Source organism: Dermacentor andersoni, chromosome 1, assembly GCF_023375885.2.
Source record: "Dermacentor andersoni chromosome 1, qqDerAnde1_hic_scaffold, whole genome shotgun sequence".
In the NCBI taxonomy this organism is placed as follows: domain Eukaryota; kingdom Metazoa; phylum Arthropoda; class Arachnida; order Ixodida; family Ixodidae; genus Dermacentor; species Dermacentor andersoni.
This window is the reverse complement of record NC_092814.1, coordinates 243,163,778-243,185,179: the sequence shown is the minus strand read 5'-3', so window position 1 is coordinate 243,185,179 and position 21,402 is coordinate 243,163,778. Positions and strand designations below refer to the sequence as shown.

The 21,402-nt window shown below is 46.1% G+C and overlaps 1 protein-coding gene across 4 annotated transcripts in view; it reads left to right on the top strand.

The window, feature by feature from the left end:
* Herc4 (HECT and RLD domain containing E3 ubiquitin ligase 4) overlaps positions 1–21,201 on the top strand; it is a 281,533-nt gene extending 260,332 nt beyond the window's left edge. For all 4 annotated transcript variants that reach the window (XM_055063579.2, XM_050196063.3, XM_055063577.2 and 1 more), the window contains 2 exons: positions 2,984–3,036; positions 20,032–21,201. In XM_055063579.2, the coding sequence (XP_054919554.1) occupies positions 2,984–3,036; positions 20,032–20,187 (209 nt within the window). In that variant the 3' untranslated portion in view covers positions 20,188–21,201. The remainder of the gene's footprint in view (positions 1–2,983; positions 3,037–20,031) is intronic.
* Positions 21,202–21,402: the final 201 nt, after the last annotated feature.

Below are 21,402 nucleotides of genomic sequence, written 5' to 3'. Positions count from 1 at the left end.
AACTATCAAAATGAACACACAACATTTGAGTCTGGCGAATCAAAAGGAAAAAAACCACGCGCTCACTTACGGTTGCAGCACCCTGCCATCCGGTTCATTGGTCCGCTGTTCCCGGTTCCTCAGGACTCCCTGGGTCGAAGGCTCGCTCTTCTTCGCTACTCCCAGTTCCTTAGGACCTCTTTTGACGAAGGCTCTCTCTTCTTCACTCTTCCCGGTTCCTCGCGACTCCTTTGGACAAAGGCTCTTTTTCGCTGTTCCGGGTTCCTCAGGATTTCTCTCGACGAAGATTGATCCGTAGCGCTGCCACCAGTTGATGCATTTGGAGGCGATCCCACCGCTAGCAACCAGTTGTAGGAGTTGGAGGAAATCCCACCGCTGGTGCCAGTTGTAGGAGTCGAGGAGGACGTCGGGATGAAAAACTTGGGATGCTCTATTTACATTATTTACAGTGAACGTCAATTAACAGTCATAGCAGTCATTACGAGCCGGCAGCAACTCGTACGCTGCGGCCCGTGGCAAGAAGTTCGAGAGAGATGAATCCAGGAATGCTCTAGGAATCCACTGCTGCTCCCGGTCTGCGTCTTTTAAGCCCTTCTGTGTCTCGAAAACACGTCACGTTCGGCCAATGGGAGAGTCCGCTCAGGTGACACCATTTTCGGCCAATGGTAGGCGCCTGTGCGATGGAGTCACACCCGGCGAAGAGAGTCGCTGCTTGGTGTTTGTCCGAGGGCTTTCTTCTCCGTGCGGTCTTGCCTTGCTGACTTGCAACGCGCCGTCTCAATAGAGGGTAGGGGGCGACGCTGTCAGGTTGTCACGGTGCATTACAGCCGTGCGTCAGGAATGTGGCATCCGTGCTTCTTCGCTCCTCAATTAGCCGTGGCGCGATCTGATGTGGCCTGGCGAACTCGAAGCAGGCCCAGAAAACGGTCCCGTATCTAACAGCGGCAGCAGCAGCGCGCGAATTGAACTTCGTGCTGTCTCTCGCTTCAACGCGAACTAAACGTCGAAAGCACAGCACATACAAAGCTGCCGGCACTAGGCGAACTTTGTCTACATCGCAAAACACTTTGAAGATGAGGCCCACGTGGGCGCACACTTTGTTCACATCGCAGATCGTTTTCAAGATACAGCGCCCACACGGCTGTGCCGTTAATGGCAGCCACTAGAATAGAACCTTTCCCCCTTCATTCCCTCACCCGCCCCTCCTCCCCCTCCCCGTACCTCACACGCGAAAGATGGCGTGCTTCCGCCCCGCTTCCCTCCCTCCTTCGCATGTAAGATATTGAGCCATGATCGTCGGCTGACCATCGTAAATCAGTTGCCAGCCCGCGTCCACACGGCAAAAGTCCATCTTATACACCTGATTTTGACAAAAATTGCCATAATTTTGTCCGCTGTAGCAGATAGTCCGTTGTAGCATGGCCTGTTAAAAGTGAACTTCGTTGCATTAATAAAATAGGTAGAACAAACTAAGGTTGAAATATGGTCCGTCATATGCAAAAGTCTGTTGTACGTGGCTCTGTTGTAACGAGCGTAGACTGTATTGTGAAATATATAGAGCTGCGCTCAAATTTTGCATTAGGGAGTATTGTAATCATCAATGAACTTTTTTTTTTATTTTGTTACTGTTGTTCTTGCTAATTTGATGAGGGTGAAATGCATAAACGCCTGTGTACTGTGCATTGGATGCATGTTAAAGAACCCCAGGTGGTCCAAATTAATCAGGAGTATCCCCCACTACGGCATACCTCATAATAGCACTGTCAGCGCAGCTGAGCGCATACACAGCTTGCACGCTGTTTTAGACCTAATCTACCACGTGCTGCCAAGGTTGCATAATCTTCAGTTTTGGAGACGTGTTGAAGCAAGAAGTAGATGAAGCATTTGCTGCCCGCTACCAGCGATTTTCATGATAGCATCATCCTACAGCGGGTGACACTACAGTCGAACCTCTTTATAGCAAATTTGATAGTTCTGTGAAAAGTGGTTGTTGTATTAGTAGTTTGGTACGTGTGAACTGGTGTGTGTTTGGTATATGTGTCTTTGTCGAAGACATCCTCAGGTCGAATTCTCAGCTTACCAAAGCATATTGAACGAAGCATCTTGATCCTGGTGACCTTCCTCCTTTCTCATAGTGATTCAAGATTTGTTAGTTGCAACATAGCTGTTGGAGAGTCATGACATTTATAACAATTTTATGTAAATTGGGCAGATGTTTTCAAGTTCTTTTTGTGTTGTCTGATGTGTTCAGGTCTTACACTGTGTTCACGTACTTGACAGCCAGTTTAGTAATTGCTTTATATGCTTTTAGTTGAAATGAACTTGTTGACTTCTCTAGTTTGGGTTTTAAGGAACCTAAATTCCGCCATGCCGCACAACATATATGACCAATGTGCTTTGTTCATTTAAAACGTGAAGTCAAGGTGACGCCTAAATGCTATGATTCTTCTACTTGCCTGATGAATTGTTCTCCAATGTTTGTGAAAGCTAGCTTGTTAACCTTATTAGTGACACTTAGATGGACAGCTTTGAATGAAGGAGGACAGAGGACAGTGTTTCTGTTATCCTTTTTGTTCCTCTTGTGTCCATCTCTTCTGCTCGTAACCTTCAAGACCATAAATTCTTACAAACTCGTTAAAGCTTCCGTGCTTCTAAATCAAGGAAAAGTCTGTGAACAAGCTTTTCCCACTGCCCTTGTTAAAAACAACACAGTTTACTTTGCTCTTCAAATGTGGGAGCCAAAACTTGCTGTATTTTCTTTTTCTTTTTGCTAAATGTTTTTTTAGTTCTTGGTTGGTGTTTCCTTGTTTCATCACGCTTTCCTTAGAACATTGAAATAGTGGATTGGAGGAGGAAACCTTCACCAAGATATTCAATGAAAATCAGGGACCTGTTAAAATGAAATAAATTTATGTATCGATGGCGAGGACACCCTGGCTGCGAACACAGCACATTGTGCTTTTCTTGTTTTCTTTTATTCCAGTTTTCCTGACAGGATCAGACCGAATTCCCATCCTTGGAATGAGCGAGATCAAGGTAACTTACTTTTCTATATCATGATCTTGAAGGCTGGCTTATACCTGCCGCGGTTGCTTAGTGGCTATGGTGTTGGGTTGCTAAGCACGAGGTCGTGGGATCGAATCCCGACCACAGTGGCCGCATTTCGATGGGGGCAAAGTGCAAAAACACCTGTGTACTTAGATTTAGGTGCACGTTAAAGAACCCCAGGTGGTTCAAATTTCCAAATTTTCATAATCAGATCGTGGTTTTGGCATGTAATACCCCATAATTTGATTCTTTTTTTTAAGGCCGCCATATGTAACTACTACAGAAGTAATTAGCACGTGCACATGCATACACACAGACAAAATAGCGTTATTGTCTGTTTTCCTTTCCACCATATGGGCATGTGACGATATTCAATGATGCATTTGAGCCTTCTCAAACACATGCACACAAGCACTTGTACATGGAAAGCAGCAGTAGTATGTATGAGTACCAGATGTTTTACTGTCATGTAGGAATATTTTTATCTATTTGAGCATGAACTCTAGAGTGCATTGCAGTCATTACTTTTGAGGGCAACCTAGCAACCAAAATATTATTTCTCCATTTGACAAAATCAGCCTTATTTGACGCACCCCATTGTGGTGACTGTCCATTCTGTGCAATACTTTATTTTGTCTGTTACACTGTGTATTCTCTGTTAAACCGTCTTGGTCTGATGAATGTGCCATGGTGTCTCAGTTGCTGATATGTTCTAATGGTGTGCATGAGGTTATTGGTTTGATTTGCTGACACTGCAGCTGCGTTCTGACGGAGGTGAAACACAAAAAGCACTCGTGCCCTTATAATTTAGCGCACGTTAAAGAACACCAGGTAGTCAAAGTTAGTTAATAGTCAGCTTTTACAACAGTGTCTGTCATAGCAACCCCCCTAAACTACCTTGGCCAGTCCTGGGCATCAGTGTATATGCGCCGTGATCTGTGCTATGTTGCCATTGATACTACCCCCTCCACGGAGGACACACAGGACTATGCCGCTATCAATCTGAATTCAGGGGTGCGACATCACAGTGGTGAGTGTCTGTGTGTGCCTGGGCTGGCCGTGGGACTCAGGATAATGCGCACTAGTGATACACAGCATGTCCAACAGTCTGTGGGGATTTTGACGCAAACCACCAAGCTTGGGGTGACGGTCGCTAGGACTAGCGAGGCCACAACCTCCTGGACATTGTGGAACTACTGTATTTGTCTCTGAATGCCGTGAGCCGACGTTTGGGCACTGCGGCTCTGCCAAGATATCCTTCCTGCTGGTATCGGAGGGATTGGCGCTGGGTGATGAAATGAGAACAGCCAGTCAGGTTTCGACCATGACACCACCCACATTTGCCCTACTACGCAAGAGTAACAAGCCAGGTTTACCGCTAGGAAGTCAGTGTGCGAACTCTCGACTTGGGTGGGGACCTACTATTGAGTGATTCCAGAGTCTGAGCCATGCAGCGGTGTAGCACCCAGCGTTAGATCTCAAGCTGCTGCTAAATTTGCGAGTGAACCTACCGCACAATAGTCTCACCAGCGAAAAACAAAAATTTGCTTGCCAAAGTTGCTGTTCACACGAATAAGCTTACTGGTCCTTACGAAAGAGTTTCCGGGCCGTTTTACATTAGCACCACGGGCAGGTAATGGACCGTGTCTCCAGCTACCAGGAATCGCGGCAAAAAAGCTCGGCACTTAAGATGACAGATCAGCTGCAGAGTTTAAAAGAAGCGAAACTAAATCAATATAGGATGGTATTCTTCCAATCTGCATTTTAATTAATTTGGAAGAGGGATATCGAAATTTTGTGCCGAAACCACAGCGCCTGTGTATCAGCGTGACATCATGGTCTTCAATTTGTATTTGCGTTTTCAGACAATTTTAGCATAGTAATGGTTTCCAAAACATGCAACGGTTATTGTTGGTTCCTTTTAAATGCAATGTGGCCCTTTTTTACCTATAGACCTACACGATGTTTGCAAACAACAGGGCTATTTTTTTTTTAACCTACACTTGCTACATGAGTGTAGCTAGTGTAGGAAGTTGCCATTTTTCTTACTCTGTGTAGAAAAGTGTAGGTCCACTCACCTACACAAAGCCAGTTTTTATAGCTGTAGTGTAGCATGAAAACTACACTTTCTACCTTTGGTTTCGATGAGTGCTGGCAGCAGGCAACAAACAAGTAGGCTGGCATTGCAAACGTGTGGTGCCATTTTCTATGTGGCTGTAGGCACTGATATAGTGACGAAAGTGAATATTCGCTGCAAGGACGGTGGCAAAGTACTGGCATGACCATGTGTCACAGAGGAAGGTGAGCTAATCTTCCAAGGTGAAATTATTTTACTCACGGATGGTGCGGGCTGTTTCAGACCCCGTGCTGTGTGTATACGCATTGAGAAGTTGTATGTAGTCGTGATGTATTTCACTGTAGTTCGTCTCGATTTGTTGAGGAAAGGAAACTTGTACATTGGCATTTAGTTTCAGGCAAACGCATATACGCAGCCAGTAAGTGGGAAGTCAGGCGAAGTGTGGAGTCAGGCGCTTTTCGTCTGCTCTGATTGGCTACAGCCCAGCGAGCGCAGTGCAGCACACAACCACTGCCCGGCGCTACACTTGTCGACGCGAGCCTGCACAAAGTGTAGGTAAAAAAATAGCCCTAACGGTAGGCACCGTCAAAATATTGTAGGCCCTGTACCACCATCACCTAGGCTCTGCCCACATCGCCTGCCCCAGTTGCATGCTAGGACAATGGCTAGGATTGCACTATATTTTTTATTTTTTTTGGGGGGGGGAGGGGGAGGGGTGCCGAAACCACGACTTGATTATGAGGCACATGGTAGTGGGGGCTCAGGATTAATTTTGACTACTTGGGTTTCTTTAACGTGCACCCAATGCAGGTTCTTGCATTTATCCCCCATCGAAATACGGCCAAACGAGATAGTAGGCCTAGTTCATTGACTGCCACAACCACGGGTGACGGTGCTTGCAATCTGGCCACAGCTCAGTTTAGTGTGCCTATTTTTTAGCTCTATTAACGGGGACACAAATAATTTGGTTTTCTTGATGTCATCGGTGTATACTAAACTAAACATACTATTTGCGAGCCAGCCAAGCCTCCTTTGAAACAGTTGGTGTTTGCTTTCCAAGACGAAATGCTGTCAGATCGTTACTTGCAATCATGCCAGTGGTCTAGTATCGGTGCTGCTTAAACAGTGTTGCCAAACGTTGGCGAGCAAAAGTAGCTAGATGGCAACACGAAAGTAGCTAGTAGTAGCTAAAAAATTCAGCAAGGAGCTAAAAGTAGCTAATTTTCTTTCAAGTGCTTTTTTAACATATTCCGTGTGCATAGCATTTATTGGCAGCTGTATTATCTTAAAAGATTAAACACAGCTCTAAAGTCATGTTTTCTTGCCAGCAACTATGCAGAACATGTATGAACAAATAAGAAATATGCTCCCATTTTGATTCCAATAATTTAGAGCAGGCATAGTTTTCGCAAAGCGTCATGGCTTCTGCGCTCACAAAAGATGAGCTGCGAATGCAGGACTGCTCTGTAAATATTGTCACGTACGAGTTTGTGCCGCTGTGAAGAAAAGGATGTTGTGAGGTGCAGAGGAGGTTGAACTGTCTAGACAATTGGTAGATCGTGTTACTTTGACTACTGAGCTACAGCCTTGTGATTGTATATATTGTAAATACTTATATTTTCTGCCCCGTAACATTTTGGTGGAGGTGCGGGGTACTCTCGCCACAAGCCAGCCCTGGATCTTCGCAGCGGGCGTCACATTGGTTCCGCTGTTATGGCTACTGACGCTGCGCTGCCTCCGCCGCTCAGACACCAGTGGAAGTAGTGCTAACCCAGCTACGTCACGCAGGAATCTTCATCGGCTTTGGTAAGGTCGACGTCGAAGACTGGCTGACGTTGTATGAACGCATCGGTAAGCACAAAAGATGGAATGCCACACTTTTGCTGGCCAACTAAATCTTTTACTTGGGAGGAACCGCGAAGGTATAGTTCGAGACGCATGAAGCCGACATTAGAAGCTGGGACTCCTGCAAGGAAAAGCTACGCGATCTTTTCAGAAGGCCTGTGGGACATCAAATGAAGGCCAAGCAAGAGCTAACGTCTTGGCCCAGACATCAACTGAATCGTACGTCGCGTATATTCAAGACGTTCTGGCTCTCTGCCATAAAGAGGACGCGGCCATATTGGAGGCCGATAAGGTTGGACACATCTTGAAGGACATCGCGGACGATGTGTTCAACCTCCTGCTTTGCAGAAACTGCTCAACGGTTGAGTCTATCATTAAGGAACGCCGTAATTTTGAGCAAGCGAAGAGCAAACGCATCGTACAACACTTCGACTGACTTCCGAATGCGGCTGCCACTTCCTCCTGCAATGACCCTCCGGCGTCACATTCGCCTACAACGCCAAGCTTGCCGCAGGTCATCCGTCGCGAACTTGAGGCTAAGGCTCCAAGTTCTCACTGCCCCCATATGCATGGCAACATGACCATCTCACTCATTCAAGCTGTTATTTGCCAAGAAATTGCAAACATGGACATCCAGTCTGCCGTCCGCCCACATCCCACCCCTACTGTTCCTGTCATTGCCTCTGCTGCACCTCGACAGTCGTTCCCGAATTGATATCGGAACCCCTCTGAGTGGCGAACACCTGATGACAGGCCAATTTGCTTTGCTTGCTCCCGAGTCGGCCACATCTCCCGCCAGTGCTGTAGTAACCACTGGTACTCCTCGCCTCGACCATATGCTGCTTGCCGCTTCGACCGAGACCCTCGGCCTCTGTCGCCCCTCTCTGAATCATATCATGCCGGCTTTCCATCTTGGGGACACACACCACTAACCACTTGCCCTTGCCGCAACACCGTCAGTCCCGTTCGCCTACACCTCGACGCGGGCCGCTTCTCGGGAAACTAAGCAACGCAGCCCCCGAAGGTGAGACTGCATTGACTACTCAGACTGCAAAACCTCTGCTGACCCCTACTGCTCGACCGAACCTTGTTGAAATTTTTGTTGATGATGTACCCATTCAAGCCCTCATCGATACTGGCGCTCAGGTTTCGGTTATGCGATCAGATCTTCGTCGCTATCTCTGTAAAGTCCTGACACCTGCCGAGTCGCCTGCCGCCCGTGTTACCATTGCCGGCCGTCCAGTGTTAGTCCTGTTCACTGTATTGGCCGAGCGTCCCCACGAAGTGATTCTTGGAATAGACTTTCTGACTGCCCATTCAGCACTTATTGACTGTGCAACCGGCACCCTTCGCCTTGAACTGCCCCATTACTTTGCCGACCCGACCAACGTCCACAAGTCCCGACTTCATTCTACTGAATTTGTTCGACTGCAACCTGATGCTGCGACTTACGTCCTCATGTCGCCTTCTCCACCACTTCGAGATGGTCCTTACGTGGTGTCCCCACTTTGCGACGTCCTCCTGGCCTGTCAAATAGCACTACCAAATAGCACTACCAAGCTCAATTGTAACTCTTGTCAACAATCAAGCGTGGCTTCCTCTTCTAAACTTTGGTTCATGTCTGCAAGTGCTTCCTGAGGGTGTATCTCTCGCTGTGTAGTCCCCTTTGGAAGACTGTGGAGTAGCTGCTTTTACGCCCGAACCACGATTTGACACTGCTGCAGCTTCTGCCCTTCCTACTCCACGCAACGACAAGTTTACACCAATGATAGGTACTGATTTGCGACCTGCTTACGCCGACCCCCTTCACCGCATTCTGATGTCCTATGAAGACATCTTTGATTTTGGCAATCGCCCGCTAGTTCGAACCCGTGTCGTCACCCATCCAATGCACACTGGTGACGCTCCTCCTATACACCGGCGGCCCTACCGTGTGTCTGCGGCTGAACGCCAGGTGATCCAAATGGAGGTGGACAAAATGCTCTCCAGAGATATTATTGAGCCTTCCTGAGTCCGTGGGCATCACCTGTCATTTTGGTTAAAAAGAAGGACAATACCTGGAGATTTTGTTACGATTACCGTCACCTCAATAAAATTGCCAAAAGGACATGTACCCGCTTCGGCGCATTGATGACGCACTGGACTGCTTAACGGGGCCAGTTATTTTTCGTCAATTGATTTGCGTTCTGGTTACTGGCAAATTGCAGTGGATGAACAAGATCGCGAAAAGACCGCCTTCGTCACCCCAGATGGTCGCTACCAATTTAAAGTGATGCCTTTCGGACTGTGCAATGCCCCTGCTACCTTCAAGCGCATGATTGACTCTCTTCTGCACGGATTCAAATTGACCACATGCCTCTCTTACCTTCATAACGTCATTGTTTGTTCATCGACGTTTGAGAGCCACCTCCATCGACTCTCAGCTATCCTTGCTGTTTTTCGACGAGCTAGCCTACAACTCAATTCTGCAAAATGCCATTTCGGCCACCGCCAAATATGAGTACTTGGTCACTTGGTCACGCTGCTAGCGTCCAGCCTGATCCTGATAAAGTTCGTGCCGTTGACGAGTTTCCACTTCCGCGTTATTCTACCGATGTCTGAAGTTTCTTAGGGCTGTGTTCCTATTTTCGGCGATTTATCCAGAACTTTGCTGAAATCGCACATCCTCTTACAGACCTCCTCAAAAAGGATACCACTTTTCATTGGGGATCTGACCAGGCTGCAGCATTTTCAACGCTTATCACTGCCTTACCGATCCACCCGTGTTGGGTCATATTGATCCACATGCCTACACAGAAGTTCGCACTGATGCCAGTGGCCATGGCATTGGCGCTATCTTGTCCCAACGACAGTGGGACACCAATCGTGTGATCACATATGTTAGCTGTCTTCTTTCAGCACCAGAGCGCAACTACTCCATAACAGAACCTGAATGCTTGGCCCTTGTTTGGTCTATTGCAAAGTTCCTCCCTTACCTGTTCGGTTGGCATTTCACCATCGTGACAGATCATCATGCCTTATGTTGGCTATCCTCACCCAGCGACCCGACAGGCTGTTGTGGCCGCTGGGCTTTACGCCTGCAAGAGTACACCTTTCCTGTGTCCTACAAATCTGGGCAGCTACATAAGGATGCCGACTGCCTCTCCTGCTATCCTGTCAACCCAATTAGAATATGCCTCATCCATTTGGGATCCTCATCAGATCACATTAATTAAAAAAATTGAATCATTGCAAAATCGTCCTGTTCGTTTCATCTTAGCTAACTACCTCCGCACTGCTAGTGTTGCATTAATGAAGAGTACCCTTCAAATCCCATTATTATTTCTTCGCAGAAAGGAATTACTCATTTCCCTTTTTTATAAAATCTACTACCACAATGCATCTCTTCACCCTCTTTGGATCCACTCTGTGCCTCATTATTCGGCTCATCATGATCATGTACATAAAGTTAATGTACCCTGTCATAACACCGTCGGGTGCTCACAATCATTCCTTCCTAAGATATCAGTCAACTGGAATGATCTACCTACATCATTAGTAAGCATCAGTGCCCCCCTCTCTTTAAGAATGCACTAATCAACATAACATAATGTATGGTGGCAAATGGCATAATTACGTACTTATTCGTGAACATTGTCTGCTTGCTAAAGTGTACTCCTGTATTTTCATACTATGTAAGTCTCTGTTTGTTTGTTAAGAATATTATACTAGTTTTTTCATGTCGCTTTAGTTCCTGGCACTGTGACTTCCTAGAACTAATCCTGTATTTTTTACTCTTGGAAATGTATCCTCGCCCCTCCCCTCTGCAATGTACAATTATGTACTTTGAGGGTGTCACAAATAAAAAATAAATAAATAAACCCTCCAGATGGCACCGAAACCGATACAGATACCTGCATTTTGTCGATCTCTGACTTGTCACGCATCGCCGACGAGCAGCATCGTGACCCATATTTGCGATCCATCATCGAACGCCTTACCTCGGAGCAACAGGACGTTTCCCTCCGTATGTTTTGTTCTCCAGGACGGGACCTTATACCAACGCAATATGAATCCAAATGGTGCTGAACCGCTTCTCGTCGTTCCCCAGCATCTGCGCTCGACATTTCTCTCGCAGTTACACAACGTGCCCACCGCTGGTCACATGGGTGTCTCCCGTACGTACGGCCATGTGCGCAGGCGATTTTTCTGGCCTGGGCTATATCGCTCTGTTCGAATTTATGTCGCTGCCTGCGAACTTTGCCAATGCGGCAAGAAGCCTCCATTGTCTCCCGCTGGGCACCTTCAGCCTATAGATATCTTCAGAGAGCCATTTTACCGCGTTGGCCTGGACCTCCTTGGCCCATTTCCAACTGCATCCTCGGGCAACAAGTGGGTGGTCGTTGCGATGGACTATACCACGCGTTATGACATAACGCGGGCCCTCCCTACGAGCTGCGCAACTGATGTGGCTGATTTTCTCCTTCATGAAGTGATCCTACATCATAGTGCTCCACATCAGCTACTCACAGATAGAGACTGCTGTTTTCTTTCTAAGGTTGTCGACGACCTTCTTCGCTCTTGCTCCACGTCCCGCAAGTCCACGACGGCTTACCACCCACAGACAAACGGACTTACCGAGCGTCTCAACCATACACTCACGGACATGCTCTCCATGTACGTGTCCGATGATCACCGGGATTGGGACTGCAATTTACCTTTCTTGACGTTTGCGTACAATTCGTTGCGTCACAATATTACTGGTTATTCTCTGTTCTATCTACTGTATGGCCGTTACCCAATCCTGCCTCTTGACTCGCTGCTCCCTTCCGATGCCTTCCACGGTGCCTTCCGCTGCTCCCTTCCACTACCACGTTCTATGCTCACGACGCTATTGCTCGTGCGGCCACAGCACGTCACATTGCCTGTGACCGTCTTCTGACGTCTCAGACTAGCCAAAAGCACCGTTACGACAGTCATCGTCTGGACATTCATTTCAGCCCTGGGTCACTTTTCCTGCTTTGGTTACCCTCCCGTCGTGTCGGCCTTTGCGAAAAACTGCTGCCGCAATACGTCGGGCCATACCAAGTGCTTCGCCAAGTCACCAGCCTCACATATGAGATATCACCTGTGACTTCGACGTCTTCTACCCCACCAAGAACTGATATTGTGCACGTTTCGCAATTAAAGCCCTATAACTCGCACACTGATTCGACACCCTAGGAAGCATCGAGATGATGCTTCTGCCGCCGAGGGTAAATGTCGCATACGAGTTTTTGCCGCTGTGGAGAAAAGGACGTTGTGAGGTGAAGAGGAGGTTGAAGTGTCTCAACGATCGGTAGATGGTGTTACCCTGACTACTGAGCTACAACCTCGTAACTGTATATACTGTAAATGCATATATTTTCTCCCCCGCAACAATATGTAAAAAATGAACTACATATGCTTTTGGGCATACCCAGAGACCTGTGAAATCAAAACTGAAGTTCTTAACAAAATGTACAACTGTAAAAAATTAACAGAAACAAAATAAAATTCCTCGTCGACACTGAGTAATTCTTTGACAAAATATTATAGGATAGGATTTTTAGTGCCTATTCTGTAGTCCTATGCCAAGCATTTCTATGTTGTATTTGGTTGCCATGTTTTCAAACCACATTTAATTACCATGCCATGACATGGAGGATGGCGAGTGGTCTGGTTGATTCATCAGATACAAAAATTACACTGCTAAAAGATACGTTAACCAAAAGACTAACATCAGTAGACTAACATCAACTTCAGACTGATGAACACAAAATGAAAGCTTTTTGGATGTTGATTTTATTAAAAAAAAACTTTTTATGAAACTAGACACATGAAGACATGTGAAAGCCAGAACGCCTGGCGAAAAAGATCACTTGAGTAAGATCATTAAGAGCATTGATCTAAACAAAACCCAACAACAGACTTGCTGAAGAAAACATTAAAAATACATATTTCACTGTGTCATGTGTTGATAAGCAAAATACAATAGAATAGAAAAACAAAGCAGAGTGCAATCTTCTGCACCAGGCAAACAAAATGGTGACATAGACGAAGGCCACGCAGTTCGTACGGAGTGCAAAACTTTATTATGCGCATAAATTGCAACATGCCATAAATGTTTGAACATATCTCAATGAAATTGCACATTTGTCACAAATGAAACAATCTAGAATAGCATTTGATACACATAACATAAAATAGAGATCTTAGTGTACTTCTAATCATACAGTCAACCAAATTGACGAACAAAAAAATCACTACCTTACTTAACAGTAACCGTATCATGAGAAGTTAACAAAGATACCAAGGACAGCATAAGGGAAATTACTTGTACTTACTACCATATTTACTTACATAATGAATGCACTTTTTTTCCCGTAAGACGTGCAAAGTTGGTGGCTGTGTTCATTAGGCAGGGTAAAATTTTGATCAATTTTCTTTCCCGTGGCCACCTCTAAAGAGAAGTCAGTTTCACCCGAAATGCAAATCATCAATTGCGATAGCTACATGAAGTAAGGTTAGTAGTTTTATCGGCCATATAAACTTGCAGACATTTGCTTCAACGCAAACTGAGTGGCAAGAACGCAGCACGCACAAAGGTGGGAGCCACCATCGACTCAGCCCCCGACACAGCTCGCTTTGAAGATAGGGCGTGCTGCAGCCACACGATGCACACTTACTGCCACAGTAACCCTCCACCTTGCTCCCCTTCTCCTGGTGCCAAGCGCATGAAAGAAGGCGCCATGTTTCCTTCCTATTTTCCTCCCTTGTGCGCGGGAGATTGAGCCGCAATTGTTGGCACTGCTCGGGCGCGGTTGTGCAGTTGCTGCCAGAGTACAACGCCGCCTCCCTACCCCCTCCCGGTGGGGGAGGGCTGGAGGGCCTTTTGCAGGACGTAAGAGGACGTACAAGATTGAGCCGCATTCGTCGGCTTCCCTTGTGCTCTTTTGCTCATGTGGTGTGCGGTAGCGATGACGACGACGGCAAAAATGCGCTTGGAGCGTCTATATAATTGCTATCGCAATAAAAGTAAGAGACACAGTTGCACCCGCCGGACGCCATATCAGACGCCGAATCATACCGTGTGTCTCCTACTCCATGGCAGCAAGTTCAGGGTGCGATCATTATGCGAGAAAAAGAAAACATTTACTTCTTGATTGGAAAAGTGGGGGCTGCATTCATTACGCGAGTGCGTTCATTATGCGAGTAAATACGGCAATTGAATTAAAGAAGGGATAAATTAATGACATTGAAAGTGGATGAAAAAACAACTTGCTACAGGTGGGGAACAATCCCACATCTTCGCATTACTCGTGCTATGCTCTAACCAATTGAGCTACACTGGCGCTGTTTTCCCATCCACTTTCTTGGTTATTTGTGTTTTGCTACTAGAACTAACCTTGGGAGTGTTAGCCAGGGCCACCACTCACACACCTTGGCGGTGGATGTGGTAGATCCTTTCTGCTGCGGCCGTTACAAGTAGGTGATCTTTCTTTGGGCGAAGGCAACTGGTCAATAAATTACGCGTGCTACCTGAAGGCATCGATGTTACCAGATTTGAGACCCTCGTTATGTAATGAATGAAAAGAAAGGGGGTTAACCCCCCTTTCTTTCGGTTCTTAACAGTAACCGATAACATATGGCAAGGCTGAGTAATAAAAATATGTTTGCTAAGTTTAGAAGAGCAAAACAATTATACCGGATGAGTACAATGTATACAGCACAATAAACAGGAAGCTTGCAATATGCACTATTATAATTTTAAACATAGGAAGAGCTCGTCTTTGAAATACCTAATTATACAGTCTCACAGGCAATAAAAGTAAACAGAAGCTATGGCAGTACATAAAGGCAATCACTCCTGTGGTGCACACGATTCTTGGAAAATATCTGCACCTTGCAGTACATCATCCTCTGCTGTTGTGCACGATGTCATCGTGCCGATTTTTGCTACTTTGTCCCTTGGCAAGCTATATTCATGGCTTTTTTTTTTTTTTTATGCCTCTGGAGCCCGTCCCGCACACTTAGTAGTGCATTCAGTGTGTTGGTGTCCAAACTATTATGACGCTTGCTCTTCACAATGCTCATGTCGCTAAAGCATCTTCCTACTCCAGCATTTGAGAAAGGCAATAACAGCTGTGTCATGGCGAGCGTGGCCAGCTCGGCAAATGGGTTTTCACCCTGTGCGTCCCTATAGGAACCAACTTCTGCCCAGAAATCATCGGTTGTAATTGTAGAGCACCATTTTACGTGCCACAAATTCCTCCACTGCATTTTACAAGCAAACACTGCTTCCACGGAGAGAAACCACAACGCCAATTCCATAATTGGCTCATGTATTGCTTTCAATGTGTGCTCTGCTGAGAGGAGAGAAGCCTTTTGATAGCTGGAAGCCACTGACTCAGCTGGTTGAAGAGTTCCACAATGAAACGTCAGGAGCGAAACCGCAGCTCCTTTTAATCGTCGTGTGGCAAGTGTGCGTCTCAGAGTGCTGTTTCAAACTGGTGACCAAAGTAAGGATTTGGGTCGAGATGCTCATTGATATTGACCGTTAACATGTCGTATTGGGAAGTTGGCAAAAGTACTTTTGCAGCTGTCAACTTCACAAGGATCATCAGATCTTTGAACGATATCATTGGGTTTTGTTTTTCTGCTTTATAGGATTTGTTGACATTCTGAACTTCCATTAAAACCCAGTCCAGCAACAGTATGTGGCATTTGTTTTTGTGGTCACTGTGCATTTCATAAAGCATCATTGCCATGTAGCATATTTTATCTCTCTGTGATTTTTCAAAAACTTCCTTCAGTTCAGTCCATTGGGCAAGTATCCTATCTACTGCCGTGTGTATTGACAACCAGCGTGTGTCACAGGCTAGTGGTATAGTAAGTGGAGTCTCTCCGTTGTTTATTTCGCAGTGTAAGCTTTGCTATTCCAGTTTCCTTGTTGAAGACTGAGCAAATCATCGGTATGTCTCTCTCACCATAAATTCTATCTTTCACGGCAATGAAACCGACGCATGTGAAACTGCAAGCTGAAAAGCCGCTTCGCTCGCTTTCGTTGAGAGTGTAAACGTGCCCTGTTGCATGAATGGGGCAAGCTCATGATGGCACTTGCACTGGTCTCTTATAATACGCTACGCAATAGTATTTCTGCTCACAGCTGAGGCACAGTCACCTGATGTTTGTGCAGCAATTGTGGGCATCTGTGAGAAGCACTGAGCAGCTCAGTGTACATAAAGACGCACACACGCCATTGCATGTGAGGAGCTCAAAGAGCACCTTCACGTGCACACGGACGGCTTCATTTCCAGAGGAAGAAGCTCGACCACGAGCGCAGCCACAGTCTCAGCGCTGCATCGCACCAGATGCGATTGGCTCCCAGAGCGTAGGTTGGGCCTGCAGCGACGCTTTAATTGCCGTCGAAATGCATGCTGTTAGCGAGCTCGCGCACCATGCCAGCACCACCTAGATTGCACCACCTAGGTGGTGTTGGCCACACTCGCCAGGTGGAATAGGGGTTGCCTAGCCTCTCGTCTTTGTGAAGTATACAAGATAGTGGATCTCGTAGTGAGAGAAGTCAGTCTTCATCTTCATTGGCTGACTGGGAACTGCTGCGAGGTGGCCAACGAGGAGGTGGCTGATCAGCTGGCCGGCGCTATTGATTGCATTAATTGCAGCTGGCCGACGCGCTGCTATTCATTGCATCGTACCAGCGACGGGGGATGCGAAGATGTGAGATGTTCGAACATTCACCGTAGAGGAGTGAGGAAATGTGGGGCTGGGTCTGACATCTAGAACATTTTAAACACATGTTTAGATTTATATTTTGTACACGAATGATGATGAATACTGAAGGCAAGATCACGTTTAAGTTCCAGCGGCCGATCTCTCTACCAAGCGTCTGCTTCCTCTTTTAACCCCTCCGTTGTCTTGGTCCCGTTGCCTTCCCCCCAATTTGGTGTCAGGGGATGGATGACATCATCCCCCACCAATCTGGAGTGTGGTATCCATTTTCCTCTGAGGAGAGCTTGGCCCAAAATGCATGCATATCACTGTGCACGAACAAAGAAGGAGGGAGGCACACTGACCACGTCTACACCACAGACGTGGCAATTTGGGCTGATGTCAGGTGATGTGGAATGCCCCCTTGCAAACTGTCCAAACCACTTCTGGCGGAGCCCAACTGTTTGCCCTGAATCATCGCAGTTGGAAATGGCTCTGACGAGGTCGTCGGCAGGTTCACCATTGTCGCATCCTCTGTGCGCGACTGGTTTCGCTGGGTAAACAGCTAATCGCAACAACGCTCACTTTCCTGCTGGGAAACCACCGCCCGCTGTCAGCAGACACGAGCTCACACGATTGCAGTGCACCACTATGCTGCATCTTCGCACAGGTTGCGCACAGGTTGCGCTCAGGCATTGGCTCATTGCCGCTAACACGGTTCTGCATCTTCAAGTGTGTGCCTGACTGCGGTGAGGAAGCATTCCATCAGCTCGTTCTTAGGTTCACACACACTGTGGCGTGGCGTGCAGAGGTCCTTGCCACTTTCAGCACTCTGGGGATTGTGGCGTACACGGCGACTGCACTTCTCTTCCCCGCAGACATAGCCTTCATTGACAGCGCTGGGATTTCTCAGTGCCTCACATTCTACGATGCGCGACTGCATGCAGAGTTTTCCTGTACATCAGGAGGACTGTCAGGCTGGCGACGAACTTTTTAGAGCGCAGCTCTTAGGTGCCTGTACCTGTGGTGAGCATCAGCGTCGACAACCTACCTCGTAACCAAGCGAACGCGAAATGCAGCGCGGGATGAAAAAAGTGGCAAGAGCAAAATGAGTGCGAGGAGAAAAGCAGAGGAGGTGGGTATAGCAAAAGCTAAGAAGAAAAGCTTAGTGCCGCACTAGAGGGGCTTTGCGGCGACGATGGCTGCGAGATGGCGCCAGAGTAGCCTGCGTCGTCTGTATGGAAACAATGCACTGCATGAGTGGAGGTTGTCTGCAGTGGCTGCTGTGAATTGTGCCGCCATGTCACCCACGCGCTTCCTTTCATGATCTCCTGATTAATGAAGCAGTTGCGCCACACTTCACTCCGTTTACAACATCTTGTACAAGACAGATTGTCCGCACCAGCCTATATAGCACGAAATGAAAACCCGTATAGAGCTGCACTCAAATTTCACATTAGGAGCTATGTATTGTAATCATCAGCGAATTTTTTTTGTCTCTCCTTGTCTTATCTATTTTCGTGACATCTTTCATATTCTAATATGTGTTCCATTTCATTGAGAATATCGTAATCGTAGGTGAATTTTTTTCCTCTCTCTCTCCTTGCCCGATATACTTTCATGACATCTTTCATATTCTAATATGCGTTCCACTCCATTCTCTGTTCTCATCTTTGGCTCTGGAAAAGTGTAGGTGCCAGCAGAGCAGTGAGACATATGCGATGCTTGCGGCAACACTCCTTTCTCTACTCCTGCCATCATACTTTTTTTTCTTCTTTTTGATGTGGGAATAAACAACCAGTCCTCCTTTGTTCACACTCAATATAGCTCAAGGTGTGTATCTTTGTATTGCTTAGATTGGTCTTCCACTTGGAGCTTCTTACGATGGGAGCAGCATTACTTACATTGTTGCATTGTCGAATGTTGATCATGAGGCTATGCTAAATAAAGAACAGGGCAGTAAGTTTCTGAAAACAGTTCTCTCTTGTATTGGCAAATTCAGTGGTTATGCCTCTACAATGAGAAGATCCTCATACTTTTGCAAAAATCTGGGTGTGAAGCTCTGAAACATTGTCGTAGAGCTCTGAAAGGTCATAGCATATAGAGTTAATTCGACTAAATGTGACCCTCATTATACACAAGGTGTGCTCCCATTGTAAAGGCAAACCAAGCTTGCATATGGCAGTCTGTTTATGGTCGCCGACAGACTTTTCGAATGCCGGATTCTTCAGCCTTCCGCGCCGCTGCCTTCTCCAAAGAACCATTGTATAACAGCAGTCTAAGTTTCGAATGCCGGGCTGTGTCTTGCTAGATTTTTCTGGCATGATATGCGCTTGGTGCATCACAAGCGTGGTGACTATAAAGAAATCTGATCCCATTCAGATTGTCCCCTGTAAACTCGACTTTGTTGGCTAGGCGATTTGTTAGCATTCCAAGCTGGTAAAAAATATTTGTTGACTCTGCAACTTGTGGTCGCCAACGAAACAGCGCTGGTTAGTCAAAGCGACCTAGTCAGTGTGGTTGTTAGGAACGTTTGCAGGCAGCAAAGCATCGCAAAAACCTTGCCGTCAATATGTTGATACTACTAGTCATGATTGGCAGTTGGACCTGCAATCAGGCACACATGCTTGACTGGTGGTATATAGAAGTGACGTTTGAGTCCGCGGGCACCTAGCCGCGGCAGCTAATCATTTGTGCGCTTGCTGGGCGTATAACTTCCATGTGAGCTGAAGCTTCCGCGCTAAATTCATGGAACATGGGTTCAATCCTGGCTGTGGCAGCCGATGCCTTAGACATCGGCGCATGTTCCCGAGTGGTCAAAATGAATCCCGAGATCTCCACTATGGTGCGCCTCATAATCAGATCGGGGTCTTGGAACGTAAAACACCAAAATTTAATTGTTTTTCTTTTTTTCCCTTTTTTCCCTTTATTTAATTGTGATGACGCGTGATGCACATCAGGCTTAGAGTCGTTACATAGGTTCCTCAGTATCATCCTATGCAGGGTCTCTATTCAGGCTGCTCAACAGGCGAACGTGAAACACCACCATGGTTTCGTCCGTCATGAAATTTACTACTTCACTGAAGAAAAAAGTATAAACGAGTGTTTTTATACATTGCCATTTTTTTTTTATCTTGAAAGATTTTTCGGGCCGCTGGGCTACTCGAGCATTTTAGTCGACTCCTGTGTGTCCCAAAAGTTGGAGAGTCTTATTTTGCACAAAATGCAGTGTATCACAAAAAAGTCAGCTTACAGAAAGATGCTACATCATGCTGTCAGTTTTTGCATGGAGGGAGCAATTGTTGAGGAAACACTCTGCATTGTTGTTGCAGGTTGTCTTGCAACCAATGAAGGTGGATGACAGTCACCTACCTGTGGCCCACACATGCTTCAACTTACTTGATCTTCCAATGTATTCAAGCGAAGCGGTAATGCGGGAAAAGCTGCGACTAGCCATCCAAAATGCCCAGGGCTTCGGTCTTGTATAGCCTTCTTGTCTATATCTGATGTCTGAGTGGGCAGTACACAAATGGAACACCTGAGATGTGTGTGAGCATTTTTTTTTTCGCTTGCATCCGTGTGGAATGGGTGAATAAAGCAGATATCTGAGCATCACAAGTGAATTTACTTACAGCAGCTGTAGGAGCACTGGATATGTTTAGCTTTGGCTCACAGAGCAGTCATAGGCCACAGATCCACAGGGAGTCATAAGCACTCGCTTACAGAAAGTACTAGAAGTTACACTGTGTTTCAGTCAAGAAGACTTGCTGTGGAATGCAGTACAGCTAAGCTTACTTGATTTTAAAATTTAGCCCTTGTTGCTGTCGTTATAAAGTACACTTACCATTGCTTAATATGTAAATGAAAGTGGCACATTGCTTGTTAAGTGCCAAATTTAGTGATATATTTTAATACAACTGCTTTAAACATTCTGAACACATTTTGTTCACTGTCAAGCAGCAATATTGAAATGTGTTGATCAGTTTAGTATTGATATCAGCACATTTGTATGTACTTCTGCATTGAGCTGCCCATAGGCATTGAAGCCTCGAGCTCTTTTGTTGCACAGTGGAAAAGTTTACAGATGCCGATGTCGAAACGCACCGAAAAAAAAAAAAAAAAAGCCCAAAGAACTTTATTTTATACACTTGGCCTTATGGGCTTATAATCCACTCTGTTGTGATTGGCTAGCAGACTGCTTGTTGATTTTCAATTACTTTCATTTGCTACGCTGTTCTTACTGGCATGCAGCATCCATTTTAATTTATTTGGGTATGCATGAATAACCGTGTTGATTTTCTGATGCTTCATGTGTTCTTTATGAGCCACGTGTTTTGTCTAAGGTTTTTGCGTTTGATCAAAGTCTGGAAGTAAGGACGGCCTTTAGTTTTTTTTACTTCGTTAGAGAGTGACTGTTTGCATGTGTGTTGCACAAGCGGCACGTTTTGTATAATGTTGTTGTGTTTGATGCAAGGTTCAGAAAATAAAGTCTTTTTCTCTAATCTTGTAGGCAGATGTTGGTTTCCTTGTACGTAGAAAGTTGTCTGTCACAGATGCATGAGCTAGAGTGAGTTTCGGAGCTGCTTTCTCCATTGCAGACTGCTGCTAAGAAAACTGGCTCTTGTTTTTAAGAGCTTTTAACTGCAGGTCGAAGGTAATTGCTACTAGCTTATCGCAAGGTGCACTCTCCGTGTGTTCCGAAT